The sequence below is a fragment of the Canis lupus genome, chromosome 12 (assembly GCF_048164855.1).
Source record: "Canis lupus baileyi chromosome 12, mCanLup2.hap1, whole genome shotgun sequence".
Lineage (NCBI taxonomy): Eukaryota > Metazoa > Chordata > Mammalia > Carnivora > Canidae > Canis > Canis lupus.
In genome coordinates, this window is record NC_132849.1 from 15,516,676 (window position 1) to 15,533,553 (window position 16,878).

Consider the following 16,878-nt stretch of genomic DNA (forward strand, 5'->3'; position numbering starts at 1 on the left):
GAGCCGAAGACAGATGCTCAACCACTGAGCCACCCAGGTGTCTCTGAAAAGGAATGTTGAATTAAGGGCGTTTTAAAATTTTATTTTATGGTGGGAAATTATAAATATGTTTACTTGGGGAGAGGAATGATGAAAGCAGGAGAATCAAATAGGGAGGCAGTCATTGAAAAGAATGGAATGAGATGGGAAGGCCTCTGATAGGTAGAGACTATTTTTAAGTTACAAGATGAGTATAGGGTTGTAGATCTGTTGACAGGAAGATAAGAAAATTCCATTGCCTGCTATTCACTTAATTGAAGTAGATGAGGTCATCAGTTGGAAACGAGGAAGGAGAGTTCAGTAGTTCTGAGGAGAGAAAGTGTAGTCATTTTAGCAAGTCAATTCACCAGGAAAATATAATAGGATTTCTATGCAATGCTGAGTGTCCTTGAAGTTTAATGCCATCAATTTAAAGAAAACGACATTTGGGTTTGTGTTTTTTTACTCTGCAATGTGCAGCTGCTTGGATTTGGATAAGGAGAATGTTTAACTAGAGAACTGAGCTTTTACCAGGCAAATATGGTAGTGGGAGAAAAGGGGAGGAAAGTTAAAGATATTTGCAAGGCAGTGGTTATGAGTATGACAATGAACTCTCAGAGTGGTAAAGAGGGAAATACAGGTAAGAAAGGAATGATGACTAGTGTAAATGTAATAGGATAATTGTCCTAGTGAGGTTAAGGAATTACTGAAGTTGAGCTAGAGTAATCTGACGAGGCCAGAGGATGGGCAGGCAGGAGAGCCAACAGACAGCTGTCTCTGTGGAGTGAGTAATAAACTATGGGACCAGGCTCAAACCATGCTTAAGGAGTCTGAGAGATGAGTTGGGGACTAGAGGTTTTGTTATAGTGAGAGTCACACAATGACTGCAATTGCCTTTGCTTTTTAAAATTTTATTTATTTATTATTATTTTTAAAACTGACCCTTCATCTTTTTTATTTTTATTTTATTATTTATTTATTTAAAAAATTTTTTAAAAGATTTTATTTATTCATGAGAGACACAGAGGCAGAGATACAGGTATTGCAATAAATTTATGTTTTATATTTTGGGCTTATGTGTCTATTAAATTTAATTTTCTAGTTTTTTTAGTTTTTTATTTTATTTTTATTGACTTATAACTTACTAATTTTAATTAGTATTTTAATAAAATGTTAAATTTGGAAGTAGGAAAAAATTGTTCCTTCCTATAGATACTTTGGGAAGCATTGCTTCGAATCTTGCCACTAATCTAAGAGTAAACACTTGAAAGAGACCATTGGATTATGTGATAATGTTACACAATGAGAAGAGCCACGAGTCCATTAGAAACCAGTATAGCTAATTAAGAATTCAGTAGAGTGGTCATGTGTAGAGCATTTTACAACTTTAGGTTTGGAAAATGTTTTTCAGTATTATAATTCTAAAGTTTCATCAAATAAAACCAAATGTAAAAAAAAATGTATTGCTACAGTGAAGAGAATATTCAAGAATAACAGAATCACTAGTGATATAACACATTAAAAGATGGATAATGATGGGAAGAGGTCTAAAATTAATTAATATTGTGAAAACCATACAGAAAGAGTAGTTTTACTTTCTCTAAACACTGATGAGAATGTCATCATATAGGAAACTATATGCTACATGAGTGGGTGGATAGTTAAATCTAAGTACTAATGTATATGGTAACTCAGTTAATGACTTAGCATATTTTCCTTCAAAATTATTGTTTTAGAGAACAGAATCTTGGCATTATCCTCCGCAAGAAATGGACTCTTCCCACACTTTGGATACAACCCAGACCAGGTTTAATATGAGAGAGGAAGGGACCGAAGTGACAGACTTCCCCTCTGTGGAGGAAGGTATACTGACCCAACCAGAAAATCAAGTAAAGAAATCCAAGAGAGATCTCTTATGTTCGCCACTGCTAGGTAATAACTCTTTATTTTTAACCAGTAGTAATAACTCATATTTGTAAAATACTTTTGGGGGACTTCAGGTCCTGCGTTTAAATCCTTTCTTTCTTTCTATCTTTTTTTTTAAGATTATTTATTTGAGAGAGAGAGGTGTGTGTATGCGTGTGTGTATGCATGTGTGTGAATGAGTGTGGGTGAGCAAGAATACGGAGAAGTAGAGGGAGAGGGAGAGAGAATCTGAAGCAGTGAATATGGAGCCGGATAGGAGGCTCAGTCTCTCTACTGTGACACTTAACTGACTGAACAACCCCGGTGCCCCTAAATCCTTTCTTGAGTTGAGGAGCTCTGTAGAACCATTGTCAAAGGTCTTACCTTATTTTTGGTTTTCCATACTGGCTGACTGGTCTAGTTATGTTAAATGTTCACTTGCCCCTCATTATGTCCTATTCCTCACAGAAGATAGAAAGATGATAACTTCCTCTCTAGTGGGCATACCTCCTCAGCCCTGAATTTGTGGATTTTTTTCTTGGGGTAGACTATATATTATCCTTTGACAACTTCTCTTAGCAGTGGAGACTCCATGATCCTAAAAAAAAAAACCCAAATGTTTATGCTTACTTTATTAGATTCTTAGAATTAGATAAGGCATATGTTATTCTCAGTTTTCAGACCTCAAAAGTAAGATAAAGAGGTTAAATGACTTGTTTGAGGTAGATCTTACTGGTTTCCTCTGTTCAATATTGCACTGATTTATTAGCTCTTTACAAAAGCTAAACTTTAAGTGCCTTTCAGATTATCAAGGTAGGAGATAGAATTGTACTATTATAACTTTGGATCATGTGGATGTGGAAGAATGCTTAACCAGTGTGGTAATTTCAATTTTTTCATGCCTAAATGATAATTAAGACAATACTATTTTGTTCTTTGTTTTATTCAGTTTTTTTTTTTTTTAATTGAAAGAAAATGAAACAACCACATATATTAGAATTAACCTTTGACAGGGGAATGAGATTTAACCATGATGTTAGTTTGTCAGAGTTTTGTAGAGGAGTATCACAATAGGTGGTGTTAATTCACAAGATTTTTTCAAACATAAGCCAAGGCTATCCAAAGCAAAATACTGATGCCGATGTATTTTATGATGTGGATCATCAAAGTCCATTTTAGTTTCACATTTTAAGAAAGATGTAGACAGTGGGGCACCTGGATGGCTCAGGCCGTTGAGCTTCTGACTTTTGATTTTGGCTCCAGTTGGGGTCTCCTCAGATGTAGGATACTCAGCGGGGACACTGCTTGGGATTTTCTGCTTTGCCCTCTGCCCCTCTCCATGCTCACATGCTCTCTCTTTAAAATAAATGAATGAATAAAACTAAAAAAAAAAAAAAAAAAAAGAAAAAGATGTTGCCAGCACAGGAGTTCGTTTGTGAGAGGAAATGAGTATGACAGTAGATGAAAGAGAAGACTTTGCTATGATAAGTTGTTTAAGGGGCTGTCAAGCTAAAGAGGAAGGAGCTTAACTTTCATTCATTCATTTGTTTAACAAATATCTTAAGTGCCTATGGTATGTTTGTTGCTAGGGATATTTAGATGATGAAAGCTACTTCCACTTTTGGGAAGACAGCCTAGTAAACAGGAAAATAACTGTACCTTGGGATGAGTATTATAATGGTCTAGAGCAAGGATCTGATTTTGTACTGACCATGACCTAAGAATAGTTTTTGCATTTTTAAAGGATTGTAAGAACAAAGAAGTATATGTGATGGAGACTATATGTGATCAACAAAGTGTAAAATACTTATTAATTGACCTTTTATTAAAAATGTTTGCTAATTCTTAGTCTAAAGGTTAAAATGAGAATACATAGCTTATAGGGAGGCCATTTTCAATTTGATATAAGAACGAGCTTTCTAGGGCAGCCCCAGTGGCCCAGTGGTTTAGCGCCGCTTTCAGCCCAGGGTGTGATCCTGGAGACCTGGGATCGAGTCCCACTTGGGGCTCCTTGCATGGAGCCTTTTTCTCCCTCTGCCTGTGTCTCTGCCTTTCTCTCTCTCTCTGTGTCTCTCATGAATAAATAATCTTTAAAAAAAAAAAAAGAGCTTTCTAATAGAATCATTTAGTAGTGGAAAGACTGTATACCAAAATAGTGAGCTTTACAACACTGCAAAATGTCAAGCAAAATTCTCTAATAGAATTGCAACGTTGGGTAGGAGATTGTGTGATGTGGCTTCTAAAATGTTTTCTAGGTGAAGTTTTCTAACTCCAGCTTCCCATTTACTGTAGATAAACATTTTTAATTATTAGAGGAGATCCCTGATCTGATAGCTAGAGCACATTTCATGATTGTTTTGTTATGCATGAATACAGTCATTGAGGGATAAATTGGTCTCTTTGCTAGGCACTGTGGATACAGCTGTGAATAAAGTGGATGTGGAGTTGACAGTCTAAGCATACAGACTAAAGATTAAAACAAGAGTATGACAGTTATGATAGGGACGGTGTGCAGTGCAGTATTACAGACATGCTGAAATCCAGAAAGTATATTGTAGGAACGGTATTAGATTCATAGTGAAAGAACAGTTTAGTTTTAGTAAAACATCACCTATTCAATTGAATTAATATTAGATAGAATGCTGTTGGTTTTATAGTTTATTTCTATTAATATTTTTTGTTTTATAGTTATGTAAATGGTATAAATAATGAGTTTATACCTAGTTTGTCCACATTTAGGCACATATAATAAGAATTATTTAAGTTAATGTGTAGGAATCCACAAGAATTATTTTTCCTTTAAATCAGCATTCTCAAACTCTTTGGTCACATACTTTAAATGTACCAAGGACTTCAAAGAGCTTTTGTTTATGTGGGTTAATACTATTTCCCATATTAGAAATTTACAAAATATTTATTAACTCATTAAAAAATAACAACTGCATGGTATGTTAATATAAGTTACATATATATAATATATATATTTTAAAGATTTATTTATTCATGAGAGATACAGAGGGGCAGAGACACAGATAACAACTCCATGGTATGTTAACATAAGTTACATATATATAATATGTATATTTTAAAGATTTATTTATTCATGAGAGATACAGAGAGAGAGGCAGAGACACAGGCAGAGGGAGAAGCAGGCTCCCTGAAGGGAGCCTGATGTATGGGACTTGATCCCAGGTTCCAAGATCATGACCTGAGCTGAAGGCAGGTGCTCAACCACTGAGCCACCAAGATTTAATTTGGCATCCCAAATTAAATATTTTTAAAAGAAAAATAGCTATTTTCCAAAACAAAAATATTTAGAAGAGTAGCATTATTTTACTTAAGAAAAAAATCTCTATAATGTTTGACCAAATAGAATACAGGTAGATTCTGATACCTGCTTCTGCATTCAATATGTTGCTATTTCATAGATGATGTAGCTTCTGGAAAATTCTACATAAAACTTGTGAGAGAATGAGAATGAATAAGGCAAATGGCATCTTAATGTTATTTTTTTTTAAGATTTTATTTATTTATTCATGAGAGACACAGAGAGGGAGAGGGGGGTCGGGCAGAGACACAGGCAGAGGGAGAAGCAGGCTGTATGCAGGGAGCCCAACGTGGAACTCGATCCCGGGACCTCAGGATCATGCCCTGGGCCGAAGGCAGGCGCTAAACCACTGAGCCACCCAGGAGGGATTCCCTTAATGTTGTTTTGAATATAATTTTGACTCTAGGCACTTCCTAAGCATGTTTTAGGGATGCCCAGGAACCTGTGGACTACATTTTCAACATAATAGTTAAGAGCATTTGCTAAGAAATTAGAGTATTTAGGTTCATTTCTTACTCTGGCCTTTAAGCTATTTGAATGTGGGCAAATTAATATTTCTTAAATTTTATAATCATGTTTCCTCATCTGTAAGATGGTATAATAATACCTATCCTTCAGGGTTATCATTAAAATATTGTATGTTAAGTGCCTGAAATTTTTCAGGCTGTGAATAAATAAATGGTAGTTGCTGCTGCTGCTGTTATGTTATCATTCTGATGCTTCTAGAAACTTTCAGATGGCAGCGTTAGATTCTATAAAGTATTACATAAGTAAGCTAAGCAATTAACTTTCAGCATTCCCAACATTTTTATACTTGAAACTTTGCAGTCATACAAGACAACTTTGCTTCTCCTGATTTGCCTTTGCTGACATGCTTGACACAAGATCAAGAGTTTGAGTCTGATTCCTTATTTCAACCCAGTGAACTAGAATTTGTACCTCTGAGGTAGGACAATTTATTTTTTTATTTGCATGTAACCTTTCTACTCTTTTCTTATTCTAAGTTGTTTCTAATATTAATGGCTTCAGGCTGAGGTGAGGGTTTGGAGTCTCAGCACACACTCAGACGGTAACAAGGCCCTAAGTTAAGACATGATGCATATTAATATGGCATAGTAACATATATGTAAAAATGAGCTAGATAACTAGTTTATTTAAAAATAATTTTTAATGTATTTTAGTATTTCAGGCATAGTTTATTTTTAAATTTTTATTTTTGAAGAATAGTTGACATATAATGTTATGTTAGTTTCAGGTGCACAGCATAGTGATTTAACGATTCTATTAATTGTGCAGTGCTCACCATGACAAGTATGGTATGGTATGCTTGAATCTAATGTGATAATGTATGTCAACCACACTCAGATAAAAACATTAAAAAAAGCTATAGAGGTTTACAGAATAAAAACCTTTGCCTTTCTACTATGTATTACCTTAAAATTACCTTTATGAAAAAATGTTCTGTATATAATAGACAACCAATAGATTACTGTTGTGTTTTAGGAGTAGATCATTTTTTTTTAAGATTTTATTTATTTATTTATTCACAAGAGACACACAGAGAGAGAGAGAGAGCAAGAGAGGCAGAGACACAGGCAGAGGGAGAAGCAAGCTCCATGGAGGGAGCCTGATGTGGGACTCGATCCCGGGACTCCAGGATCATGCCCCAGGCCGAAGGCAGGTGCTAAACCCACTGAGCCACTCAGGGATCCCCTGAGTAGATCATTTCTTAAGAGGTTTTCAAGAGCACAATAAATGACTAGTGAAAGAATTAGTGAAAGTTAAGTAAGTATTAAATTATGGTAGGTGGTAAACATTTTAAATAGTAAAGTTTGTATTTTTATTTAATCTTTTTTTGGGGGCAGTATGAAAATATTCCTATTTTTTGGTAATATTTTAGGAGAAGGCTGAGAAAATATCAGGGTCATAGGATGGGAGTCTTCTGTTCATCTTCTGTTCAGAAAAAATTTGCCTTGTTCAGTCACTAACCACTTTAAGGGAATTTGAAATTAGAACTTTGCTTTTTCAGCATACTTTTCAAATAATGTTGATTTCAGTGACATACAGTTTTGTATTTTTCATGTTAGTATTTAAAAAAATGTCTTAAACATTTTATTTATTTATTTTTAACTGTATATTTTCAGGGGAATTCCTGGTAAGTCTGAAGATACTGAATGGTTTTCTCGGCCGTCGGAAGTTAGTGAAGCTTTATTCCAGGCAGCCTCAGAAGTAGCTTCAGACTTAGGTAACAGTTGTATTACTGTATCTCAGCACTCACTTATAGCTAGTACAGCTGTTGAGTCTCAGCACTCTTTTTTACCTCTTGAACAAGGGACTAAAGAAGAGACTATTTCGTCTGATACAGTCGATGAACTGAAAACCCCCAAAGACTTTGATAGTTATGATGCTCTTTGTTCCTATATGACATGGAAGACACAAGAAGTTCAGGAGCCAGAAACCAGTTTAACTGATGAAGGTCAAGCTTCTGTTTCAACCTCATCTTATACAAGTGATGAATACATGACTCCTGAAGGAAGTGACAGTTTTGATGCTTCTTGTTCGTATGTGCAGTTTTGGAAACAGAAAGCTTTACAGCAGTCAGAAAAATATTTAACCAGTAAGGATCATCATTCTTATGCAGATTCTTTCGACACAGTTGATAAAAATACAATTCCTAAGGGAAGTGACAATTTTAGTGCCCCTTTTGCATATATGCCATGGAGCAAATACCAAGCTTCACACCGTCCAGAAACATGTGTGATCAGTAAGGGCCATGTTTCCTTTCCGCATGAAGTTGCTCCTCATTTTAATAACAAAATGTCACATTCTTTCCTGCATTGTCTCTTGGAAAGTAGAGGAAAGGGCATTCCCTTGACAGCTCACGGTCATTATTTTGAGAGTGTTTATGTAAGGGCTCCAGCTGAGAATGAGGTGAAAGAAGTGATGAATTCTTTGGAGGGGTATGAAAGAAATGAAGAAGGTCTGGGGAAAGAATTGTCGCAAGGTTTTGAACTAAAGGAGAATAGAAGTGCTTTAGTATTTTCAGAGGTGCATCCCAGATCTTCAGAAATACAGTATTGTGAGAATATTGTAGTTCCTGGTAATTCTGTAAAAGTTTCAGAAATACATATACACTCTAGTGGACATGGTACCTCTCAGATGGAGGTTTCTGGTGTTCCTCTTCAGACTATTAAATCCACCTTGGATCAGATATCAGAACGACTATATTTTCAAGAGGAAGGAAACCAAAGGGCCACTTGTGTTTTTGGTGGAAAAAGTGTTGATGCTTCTGAAAACGTAGCCTTTGAGGTAGTTATTGCCTCTATTGAGCCTTCCAAGAAAGAGAATACAGTAAATGAAATCCAAACTGACATCAGTAAGTTTTTAGTAAATGACAGCCAAGAAAGGGAACCAAAAAATCCACATCTTTCCCTATTAAATTATAACAATGAAAACTCTTTCTTTGATGAGCTTAGTCATCCATGTTATCAATCTCCTCCTGGGGTGTTTGAATTAGAGGCTTCAAAACCATTGTTGCATAAAAAAGTTAATGGTGATAATAGCTCCCTGTATTGGCCTCTTAATTTAAAATCACTCCCCAGTGCTCCTCAGGAAATGTTCATTAAGCCACTTTCTCTTATTCCAGAGTTTAAGTCATCTGCTTCTTTAAGTGAAAAATCTCACAGCCAGGCTGTTGGTCTTGGCAAAGCACAGTCAGCTTTATTTCAGTGTGATCTAGACAATGAACCATTTCTTCCCATTGGGAAGATAAAGTCTGTTCCTGCTCTTGACCTTGCAGAGAAGGTAGGATCTTCAAACATTTTTTATCCAATGAAAGTATCGACTTCAGATTCTTTGGTTTTACAAGATTTAAGAAGATTTGAAGAAGTTGCCGATTCCTCAAACTATATTTTGGGTAAGAATGTAAACTCTAGTAACATATTTGAAGGTCCATCTGCAGTTGTGGGAAGCAGCTTTTCAGCAAACTTGGTGACATATGATGCAAAGTCACAAGGTACTTTACCAGTGACCAGTAATGCATCTTTAATTATAGTCAGTCAAGGGACTTTGCTGAAAGCTGATGCAGGCCAAGGTAAAATTCCTTGGCCTATGGGAGACAAGTCCAGTTTTACCATACATACAATTATGCAAAATGACTCCTATTTTATAGAGGGCCTGCAGGGGAAGGCTGAATCTGGCACCTATACTCTGGATGATGATACTGAATGCTGTAACCTAGATGAGAATGCTGTTGTATGCAGTACAAGAGTTGATGATCTACAAAGAGAGGTGAGACACAATGAAATGATAGTTGGGGAATGTGGTCTTTTCCAGTACTATTTCAGGAAAATGTGTTATTAACTTGTTTTTATTTTACTTTCTACTATTGCCCAGATATGTGAACAAGGTGACTTGACTAGTGAATGCATTGAGCTAGCAAGTTTAAAAAATGTGCTTGATGATCTAGAGGTTTGTGACAGCTCCCTGGACTGGGAATCTGACTTACAACTGCCATCTAAGGAAGAGAGTGATTTTGAAGAGCCCGTAAGTTTTTCTGTCTGGCATTTCTTGTGGGGTGGGGAAAGAATATTTTAGTTGAAAAATGGGGATGAAAGTAAAGGGCCTATTTCTATCCTCTAATACCAACATGCAACTTACAACTTAGTTTCAACTGATATCCAAGAATATATATACTCCATTAATTTGTTAGGGGTTTGCATAAGAGAAATATTTGTGTTTCAGAGACCATAAGATTTAGTGAGTTCTGTGGTATCTTGGAAAAGGCCATCCTTTGGAGCTCCCAGGCATTTTTTTATCTGGAGACATGCTAACTCTTCCTGGTTGTGCCAGCAAGAACCTTTGGACAGTGTTAAGATTAGGCTCACTGGTAGACATAGTCAATTGTACATTTTTTTTTACTCTGTCTTCAATTTATAAGCATTGGAATAGACCCTGGAATATTTAAATATTTTTTTTAGAAGCTCCTGAAAGATTTGACTTTTTTTATTTTTTATTTTTTTTAAATTTTTTTTAATTTTTTTTATATTTATTTATGATAGTCACAGAGAGAGAGAGAGGCAGAGACACAGGCAGAGGGAGAAGCAGGCTCCATGCACCGGGAGCCTGATGTGGGATTCGATCCCGGGTCTCCAGGATCGCGCCCTGGCCCAAAGGCAGGCGCCAAACCGCTGCGCCACCCAGGGATCCCTGACTTTTTTTTTAAATATATATTTTTAAAGATTTTATTTATTTATTCATAGAAACAGAGAGAGAGAGAGAGGCAGAGACACAGGCAGAGGGAGAAGCAGGCAGCATACAGAGAGCCTGATGTGGGACTCCATCCCAGGTCTCCAGGATCACGCCCTGGGCTGCAGGCGGTGCTAAACCGCTGTGCCACCGGGGCTGCCCGACTTTTTTTTTTTTTTTTTTTTTTTAAAGATTTTATTTATTTATTCATGAAACAGAGAAAGAGAGAGGCAGAGGGAGGAGAAACAGGCTCCATGTCAGAAGCCCGATGTGGGACTCGATCCGATGTGAGACTCTATCCGGGGACTCTGGGGTCACGCCCTGAACCAAAGGCAGACGCTCAACCGCTGAGCCACCCAGGTGTCCTGAAAGATTTGACTTTGAAGGAATTTTGAAAATTTCAGAACCAATGTTTGCCCAGGAAGGATACTGAGAGTCTTAATATCCACACTAGTTAGTGTCCTCAAAGATAACTAACTTCCTCTCTCCCAAATGAGTGACATATCTATGTATATACACATTCCTTCCATTTATATCATTATTATTGTGTGTGTGTACTAGAAAACTGAGGTGTTATAAAAATTCTGTGTTAGCCTTTCTTTTATACAAGACTTCATTTGTTTGGATCCTTGGATATCTGGGCTTTAATGTTCCTTTGGTTCCATTGCCCATTCTCTTTTGTCTGATATGGTCAGCTTCTTTATAATATATCCTTGTATCTTTATATTATACTAGTCATTTTATACAGCTATACAATAGATGTTGTATACTTAATGTTACTTTCCTTTTCCTGTTTCCCCATGTGTAACTTTACTTTGTCATTGGTAAGCTGCTAGTTTGGGTTGCAGTCATTTTTAAATATTTAGGTTTAGGCAGTTGATTAGAGAAAATGAACAATGATATTGAGATAAACTTTTCCTTTTATTTATAAAAGGAAACAAATTATTTATTTATAATTATTTAATCCTTTATAATTAAAATAATTTATTTATAATTATTGAACATATTAAAAATTGAAATACAGAGAACTGTGAGGTTAGTTTTATTTTTTTTAATGTTCTAAAGTTGGCATTGTTTAATTCTAATTTTCATTCTCTTAACAATGGGGATGAAAATGATAGCTAACACTGTGTGCTCAAATACTATGCTAAGAGATTTATTTATATACATCAATTCATTTAGTCCTTTGGTCAATCCTATGAGATAGGATTATTGGGGGTTATTATCATCCTGATTTTACAATTGATATTTAGAGGGTTAATAATGGAACTTGCTTATTATTATTGAGGAAGTAGGGGAGCTAGTACTTGAAACTAACCTTATCTATGTATTTAACCATACTATACAATAAACTGCCTTCCTGTTTAACTATTCTTCAGTGAAAGCAAAGCCAGGATTTTGCATTATTTTGGCAAGAGTGAAAATTTTGAAGGGAATTGGTCAAAGTGAATTTCAATAAGAATGAGAAACAAGTATGATCAATTTTAAACTTAGAGTTTCTCATTTTTTTGATAGATCACTTATGTAACTTACATCAGCTTTTTATACACATATATTTAAAGAAATGTAGATACATATTCAGTTAATAGTGATGTGCTAAGGTTAACTCTGACCAGTATTCCAGGTTTTATTTGCCCCTAGCTATAGCCCTAAGTATATTTTTTCAGTTTAGGGAGGATGTTCCATGTATTATCTTTCACTCTTACCTCCATTCTGTGGTCTGCAAGTTGTAATGCCAGTATTAGGGAAACAACGAGCCAGTAATCTTCCTACACGGCTCAGCTTGCCCTTGGAGGGCTTGTTTGTTCCTTGGTTTCTTTCTTATTCTCATCTGTGTCTCAGAAGACTCATTTATACTTGTTTGCCTTACTTTGGTACCTAATCATCATTTCTCTAAATGATTATTTTGGCAGCTACTTATATATGATGTAGCTTGGGGTTATGAAAAGAGTGTAGAGATTTGGAGTCAAAACCTTGTTCAATTATTTTTTAGCCTCATGCATTTGGCAGATGACTTTGGAGGATTATTCTACTCATCTGCATAAAGAAATAAGAATAGTAACAATCAGCCTCATGCATTGTTATATTGAGTGGGGTAGGGTATATAGTACTGCCTGGCTATTAGTTCTCTTCACTTTACAGAAACTAGACTCCTAGGCCCTCACCAGGAGTTTTCTCCTATCATTATTACTCCTGTGTTTCTCTTTCCTTGTTCCTGGTAGCAGCATATTACATTCTTTTAGCTTTTGTGTTAAAATACTGTTTTAGTACTCCTTATTTTGGCCATGTAACTAAATATTATTTAAGATTTACTTTTTCGATTTCTTTTTGTTTTGTTGGTTCTACCTCTTCCACCAAGTACCTAATTTCCTCTCAAGGTTTATTATTTTTTTTTAAGGTTTTATTTACTTATTAATGAAAGACACACAGAGAGAGACAGACACATAGGCAGGGGGAGAAGCAGGCTCCATACTGGGAGCCCGATGTAGGACTCATCCAAGGACCCCAGGATCATGACCTGGGCTGAAGGCAGACACTCAACCACTGAGCCATCCAGGTACCCCTCCTCTCAAGGTTTAAATGCTTTTTTCCATGTGATGATTATCCCATCCGTTTTTAGATCCTAATATTTCTATTGAGGTAGACCTAGACCTGAATGCTATCTTGCATAAAATTTTCCATCACCTTAGATGCAACTTGCCTATATCAAAAGAACTCAAACTTTTTTTTATGAAATCAGACTTGTAGATTTTCTTAATTCTTATAGAGAAGTTAACATTTCTTGGTGTCTTCATCATCTTTGATTCATTATTGATTAAAAACTGGGAGATAAACCAATTTTCATTTTTTCCTCCTGATTTCTCCTGTTTCAATTAGTAATGAAGATCTGGTGATCTCTTAAATTCTTCTCATCTTTTTCACTGTATGTTTTCATTTCTTTTTTTTAAAGATTTCATTTCTTTATTAGAGCATAAGCGGTGGGGTGGAGAGGGAGAGAGAGGGAGTAGGCTCCCTTCTGAGCAGGGAGCCCAATGTGGGATTTGATCCCAGGACCCTGAGATCATGACCTGAGCCAAAGGCAGACACTTAACTGACTGAGCCACCCAGGTGCCCTACATTTTCTTTTGTATTACTTGCTCTAGTATCTGTTATGTTTCAGTGCTTTGATATAATGAAATTTTGTTTATTTCTATATTTTAATTCCAGAATAGTTAACAGTGTTATATTAGTTTCAGGTGTACAATATTGTCCATTTGCAATTCTATAGATTACTCACTGCTGATGGTGGTAAGTGTACTCTTAATTCCCTTCACCTATTTTACCCAGCCCTCTGCCAACCATCAGTTTGTTCTCTGTAATTAAGAGTCTGGTTTTGTCTCTTTTTTTTCTTTGTTCATTTGTTTTGTTTCTTAAATACTACATAAGTGAAATATATTTGTTTTTCTCTGACTTATTTCACTTAGCATTATACCTTCCAAATCTATCCATGTTGTTGCAAGTGGCCAGATTTCATTCTTTTTTATGGCTGAGTAATATTAATGAAATTTTATTGAAGTCAAGATTGGAATAGAAACTTTTTTCTTCCTACATTTGGAAGTTCTAGAGTAAAACTGATATTAAATACACATAGGTGCCTGGGGGAGACACACACACACACACACACACACACACACACACAAATACATAAGTTAATGAGCTGTACTTCAAAAAAGTCTCCTTTAGGAATGGGATAATTGAAAATTAAGAACTTTGTGCTCTGTTTAGAGCAGGATTTCTCTTACTGTTATCTTTTGGGATATGATAATTCTTTGTTGTGGGGGGCTTGTTTGTGCCTTTTAGGGTGCTGACCAACATCCCTGGCTTCTCACTAGATGCCAATGGCTACCCTCCCTCTACCCCATGCTCCAAGTTATGACAGTGAAAAATGTCTCCAGGCATTGCCAGATGTTTCTTGGTCAGGGAGAGATGGATGGGGGCAAAATCTTCCACACCTGAGAACCACTGGTGTAGAGAAACCTAGACCAGGGCAGTAGAAGTAGAATATTTATTTTTATACCATCCCAACTTCTAAGAATGTTCATTACTACACAGTGAAAAAACCTTGCTAAAAGAGAATGGAACCAAATTCATCCTTAGGTACATTTTTTTCTCCCCTGAGAAGTATCAAAAAGAGGGAATAATATTTTTAGGAAAATAATGAAACCTAAAAGTAATATATTGTTTTATATGAGAGTATGATGTGAACCTGGTGAAAAGTTCTATATATTTATGTACTGACATCACCAATGATGGTTTCTAATTTCTTTTCTAATAAGTACTTGCTGGGATCTGATGAATCTTTGAGAACTTCTTTTTCAGCATTTAACCTTTACTTCACTGTCAGTTTATATTTCCCACTACTTTTGTTTAAAGAAGTTTGAGGACATAGTATTTTGGTAATTGATCATAGATCCAGTTCTTTGATGCTTTAATTTTTTTTCTAAACGTTTGTGGATTTCTTGAAAATATTCCTGTTGTCTCTTCCCTCCTTTCATCTTTACTTTTGACAACATACCTCTCCTTTAAAAAAAAAAAATTCTTGCACTTGTCAAGAGTAATACCAAAGTTCAAAATCTTCAATGATCATACTTTTATATGGAACAAACTTCTAGGCTTCCTATCTGTAATATTCTATATAGGCAGACTTCCAGACCCTAAGAATAATTTGTAGAGCCTTCCTAGAATTGACCAAACAAGATATGACTTGTATATGAATTTAGGATGGTTGAGAAGATGATCTTAAGAAATTGGTATAACTGCTTAGTATTCATTTTCATGAATGTGAAGGTGAAGTCTAAAATTAATCCTATTTTTTTGATTTTTTTAAATCTCCTTTTATAGGTAGGTCATTCTAATACGGACATTAATCAGCCTTTTTCATCTATATTGCCTCCATTTATTCCTCATGAGCCAGCCAGAGAGTTGGAGTATCACTCTTCAGATCTCAGAATGTTGAGAGTATCTCCTGACACTGTGCAAAAGACTCTCGAACATTCAGCAGGTATGTAGAAAAGGAGATATTAGGTGTTCTTATGGCTAGCTTGTTAAAAATACCTTGCTAAGGCTAATTTTTTATTTTTAGACTCCTGTAATAATATTAATTTTGGATTAAATGTATTTATAAATCCCCAGATATTTTATTAGATGAATCATTTGGTTTTTCATTGTCTTCTCTATGGCAATGTTATAACTCAATTACATGAGGAGTCTGATATTAGAGTCAGTTTATTATTTCTGTATTCCATTCTGTGACTTGAAGGGAAAAAAGAAATTAATGGAACAGAAAAGGAGAAGAGTAGATCCAAATAAGTTTGTAGAGAGGAAACTGAGAGATCAGTTCTGAGGTAGAAAACAAGATTATCTGCTGAAGGAGAGGTAGTGAGTGGTAAAGGAGGGTTAGGGGGTTTGAGGAGAGTAGCTTGGTGCAGGCTCAGAATTTAGGTTACTAAGTAGGAGTTGCAGCTGACCAAGAACTAGCAAAAGAATTGGCAGGTCGTTCTGAGAAGTCAGCTGAGATTGGAGATAATTTTGTAATGTTACCAGCCTTAATGGAATCTGGTTTTTCTCTATTAAAACTCAGGACTACAGAAAATGAGTTATAGGATTGATCCTTGGTTGAGGGATTTGTTGAGTGGCCACGTGGATATGGTGGATGGAAAGCAGTGGAAGGGTATCAGTAAGAGTTGATCACCTGTTGGTTTTAGCCTGAATAGAGAAAGAAGAGAAACCACAAGAATTATTAGTTGGAGAAAATAGAAGGGACGGAGGTTTATTTATGAAGTTGAATAGATCATGTGGATATAACTTATGGAGAGAGCTAGAGTAATGGGTAATTTTGGTCAGATTGAAGTGGTACATTTAAATGGGGATTTGTTTTAAATTTAAATTTAGATCAGTTTGAAGGGTGATTAGATCCATTGTATGGCCTTGGGATTGGATAGTAGAAATTGAATAAAGATCAATAGGGTAGAAAACAAATTGTGATTTTGAAGCTATCTTATTGGCTTAGTTAACTATGTTTAATTATCTTCTGGTTAATATGGGATTTGATGTTAAGGGAAATCTGTGAACCCAGTCCTTGAAGTCTTCACAAAACAGGAGGAACTGGGAGTTGCAAGGAGAAAGTGATAGTGGGGGATGGTAGAGAAGCTTGTGTGTGGCCTAAACCTCAAAAAGGAGGTTTCATTTATTTTTATTTGAGAAATATGGAAAATAATGATAAATCATTGTGAGAAGTAGTTAAATGTCACTTCCATCTCTCCTTGTTTCTAGAGAATATGTGGAAGAGGGCTGCAAGGGCAGTATGTGAGACATTACTAAATAGCACAAAGGTTTCAAAG

The 16,878-nt window shown here is 35.7% G+C and overlaps 1 protein-coding gene across 1 annotated transcript in view; it reads left to right on the plus strand.

Moving 5' to 3' along the window:
• Positions 1–16,878, plus strand: part of ALMS1 (ALMS1 centrosome and basal body associated protein) — a 215,786-nt gene that overhangs the window by 35,255 nt on the left and 163,653 nt on the right. Inside the window, exons 3-8 of the mRNA XM_072769843.1 lie at positions 1,755–1,950; positions 6,080–6,197; positions 7,396–7,868; positions 9,423–9,541; positions 9,647–9,796; positions 15,380–15,539. Coding sequence (XP_072625944.1) covers positions 1,755–1,950; positions 6,080–6,197; positions 7,396–7,868; positions 9,423–9,541; positions 9,647–9,796; positions 15,380–15,539 — 1,216 coding nt within the window. The remainder of the gene's footprint in view (positions 1–1,754; positions 1,951–6,079; positions 6,198–7,395; positions 7,869–9,422; positions 9,542–9,646; positions 9,797–15,379; positions 15,540–16,878) is intronic.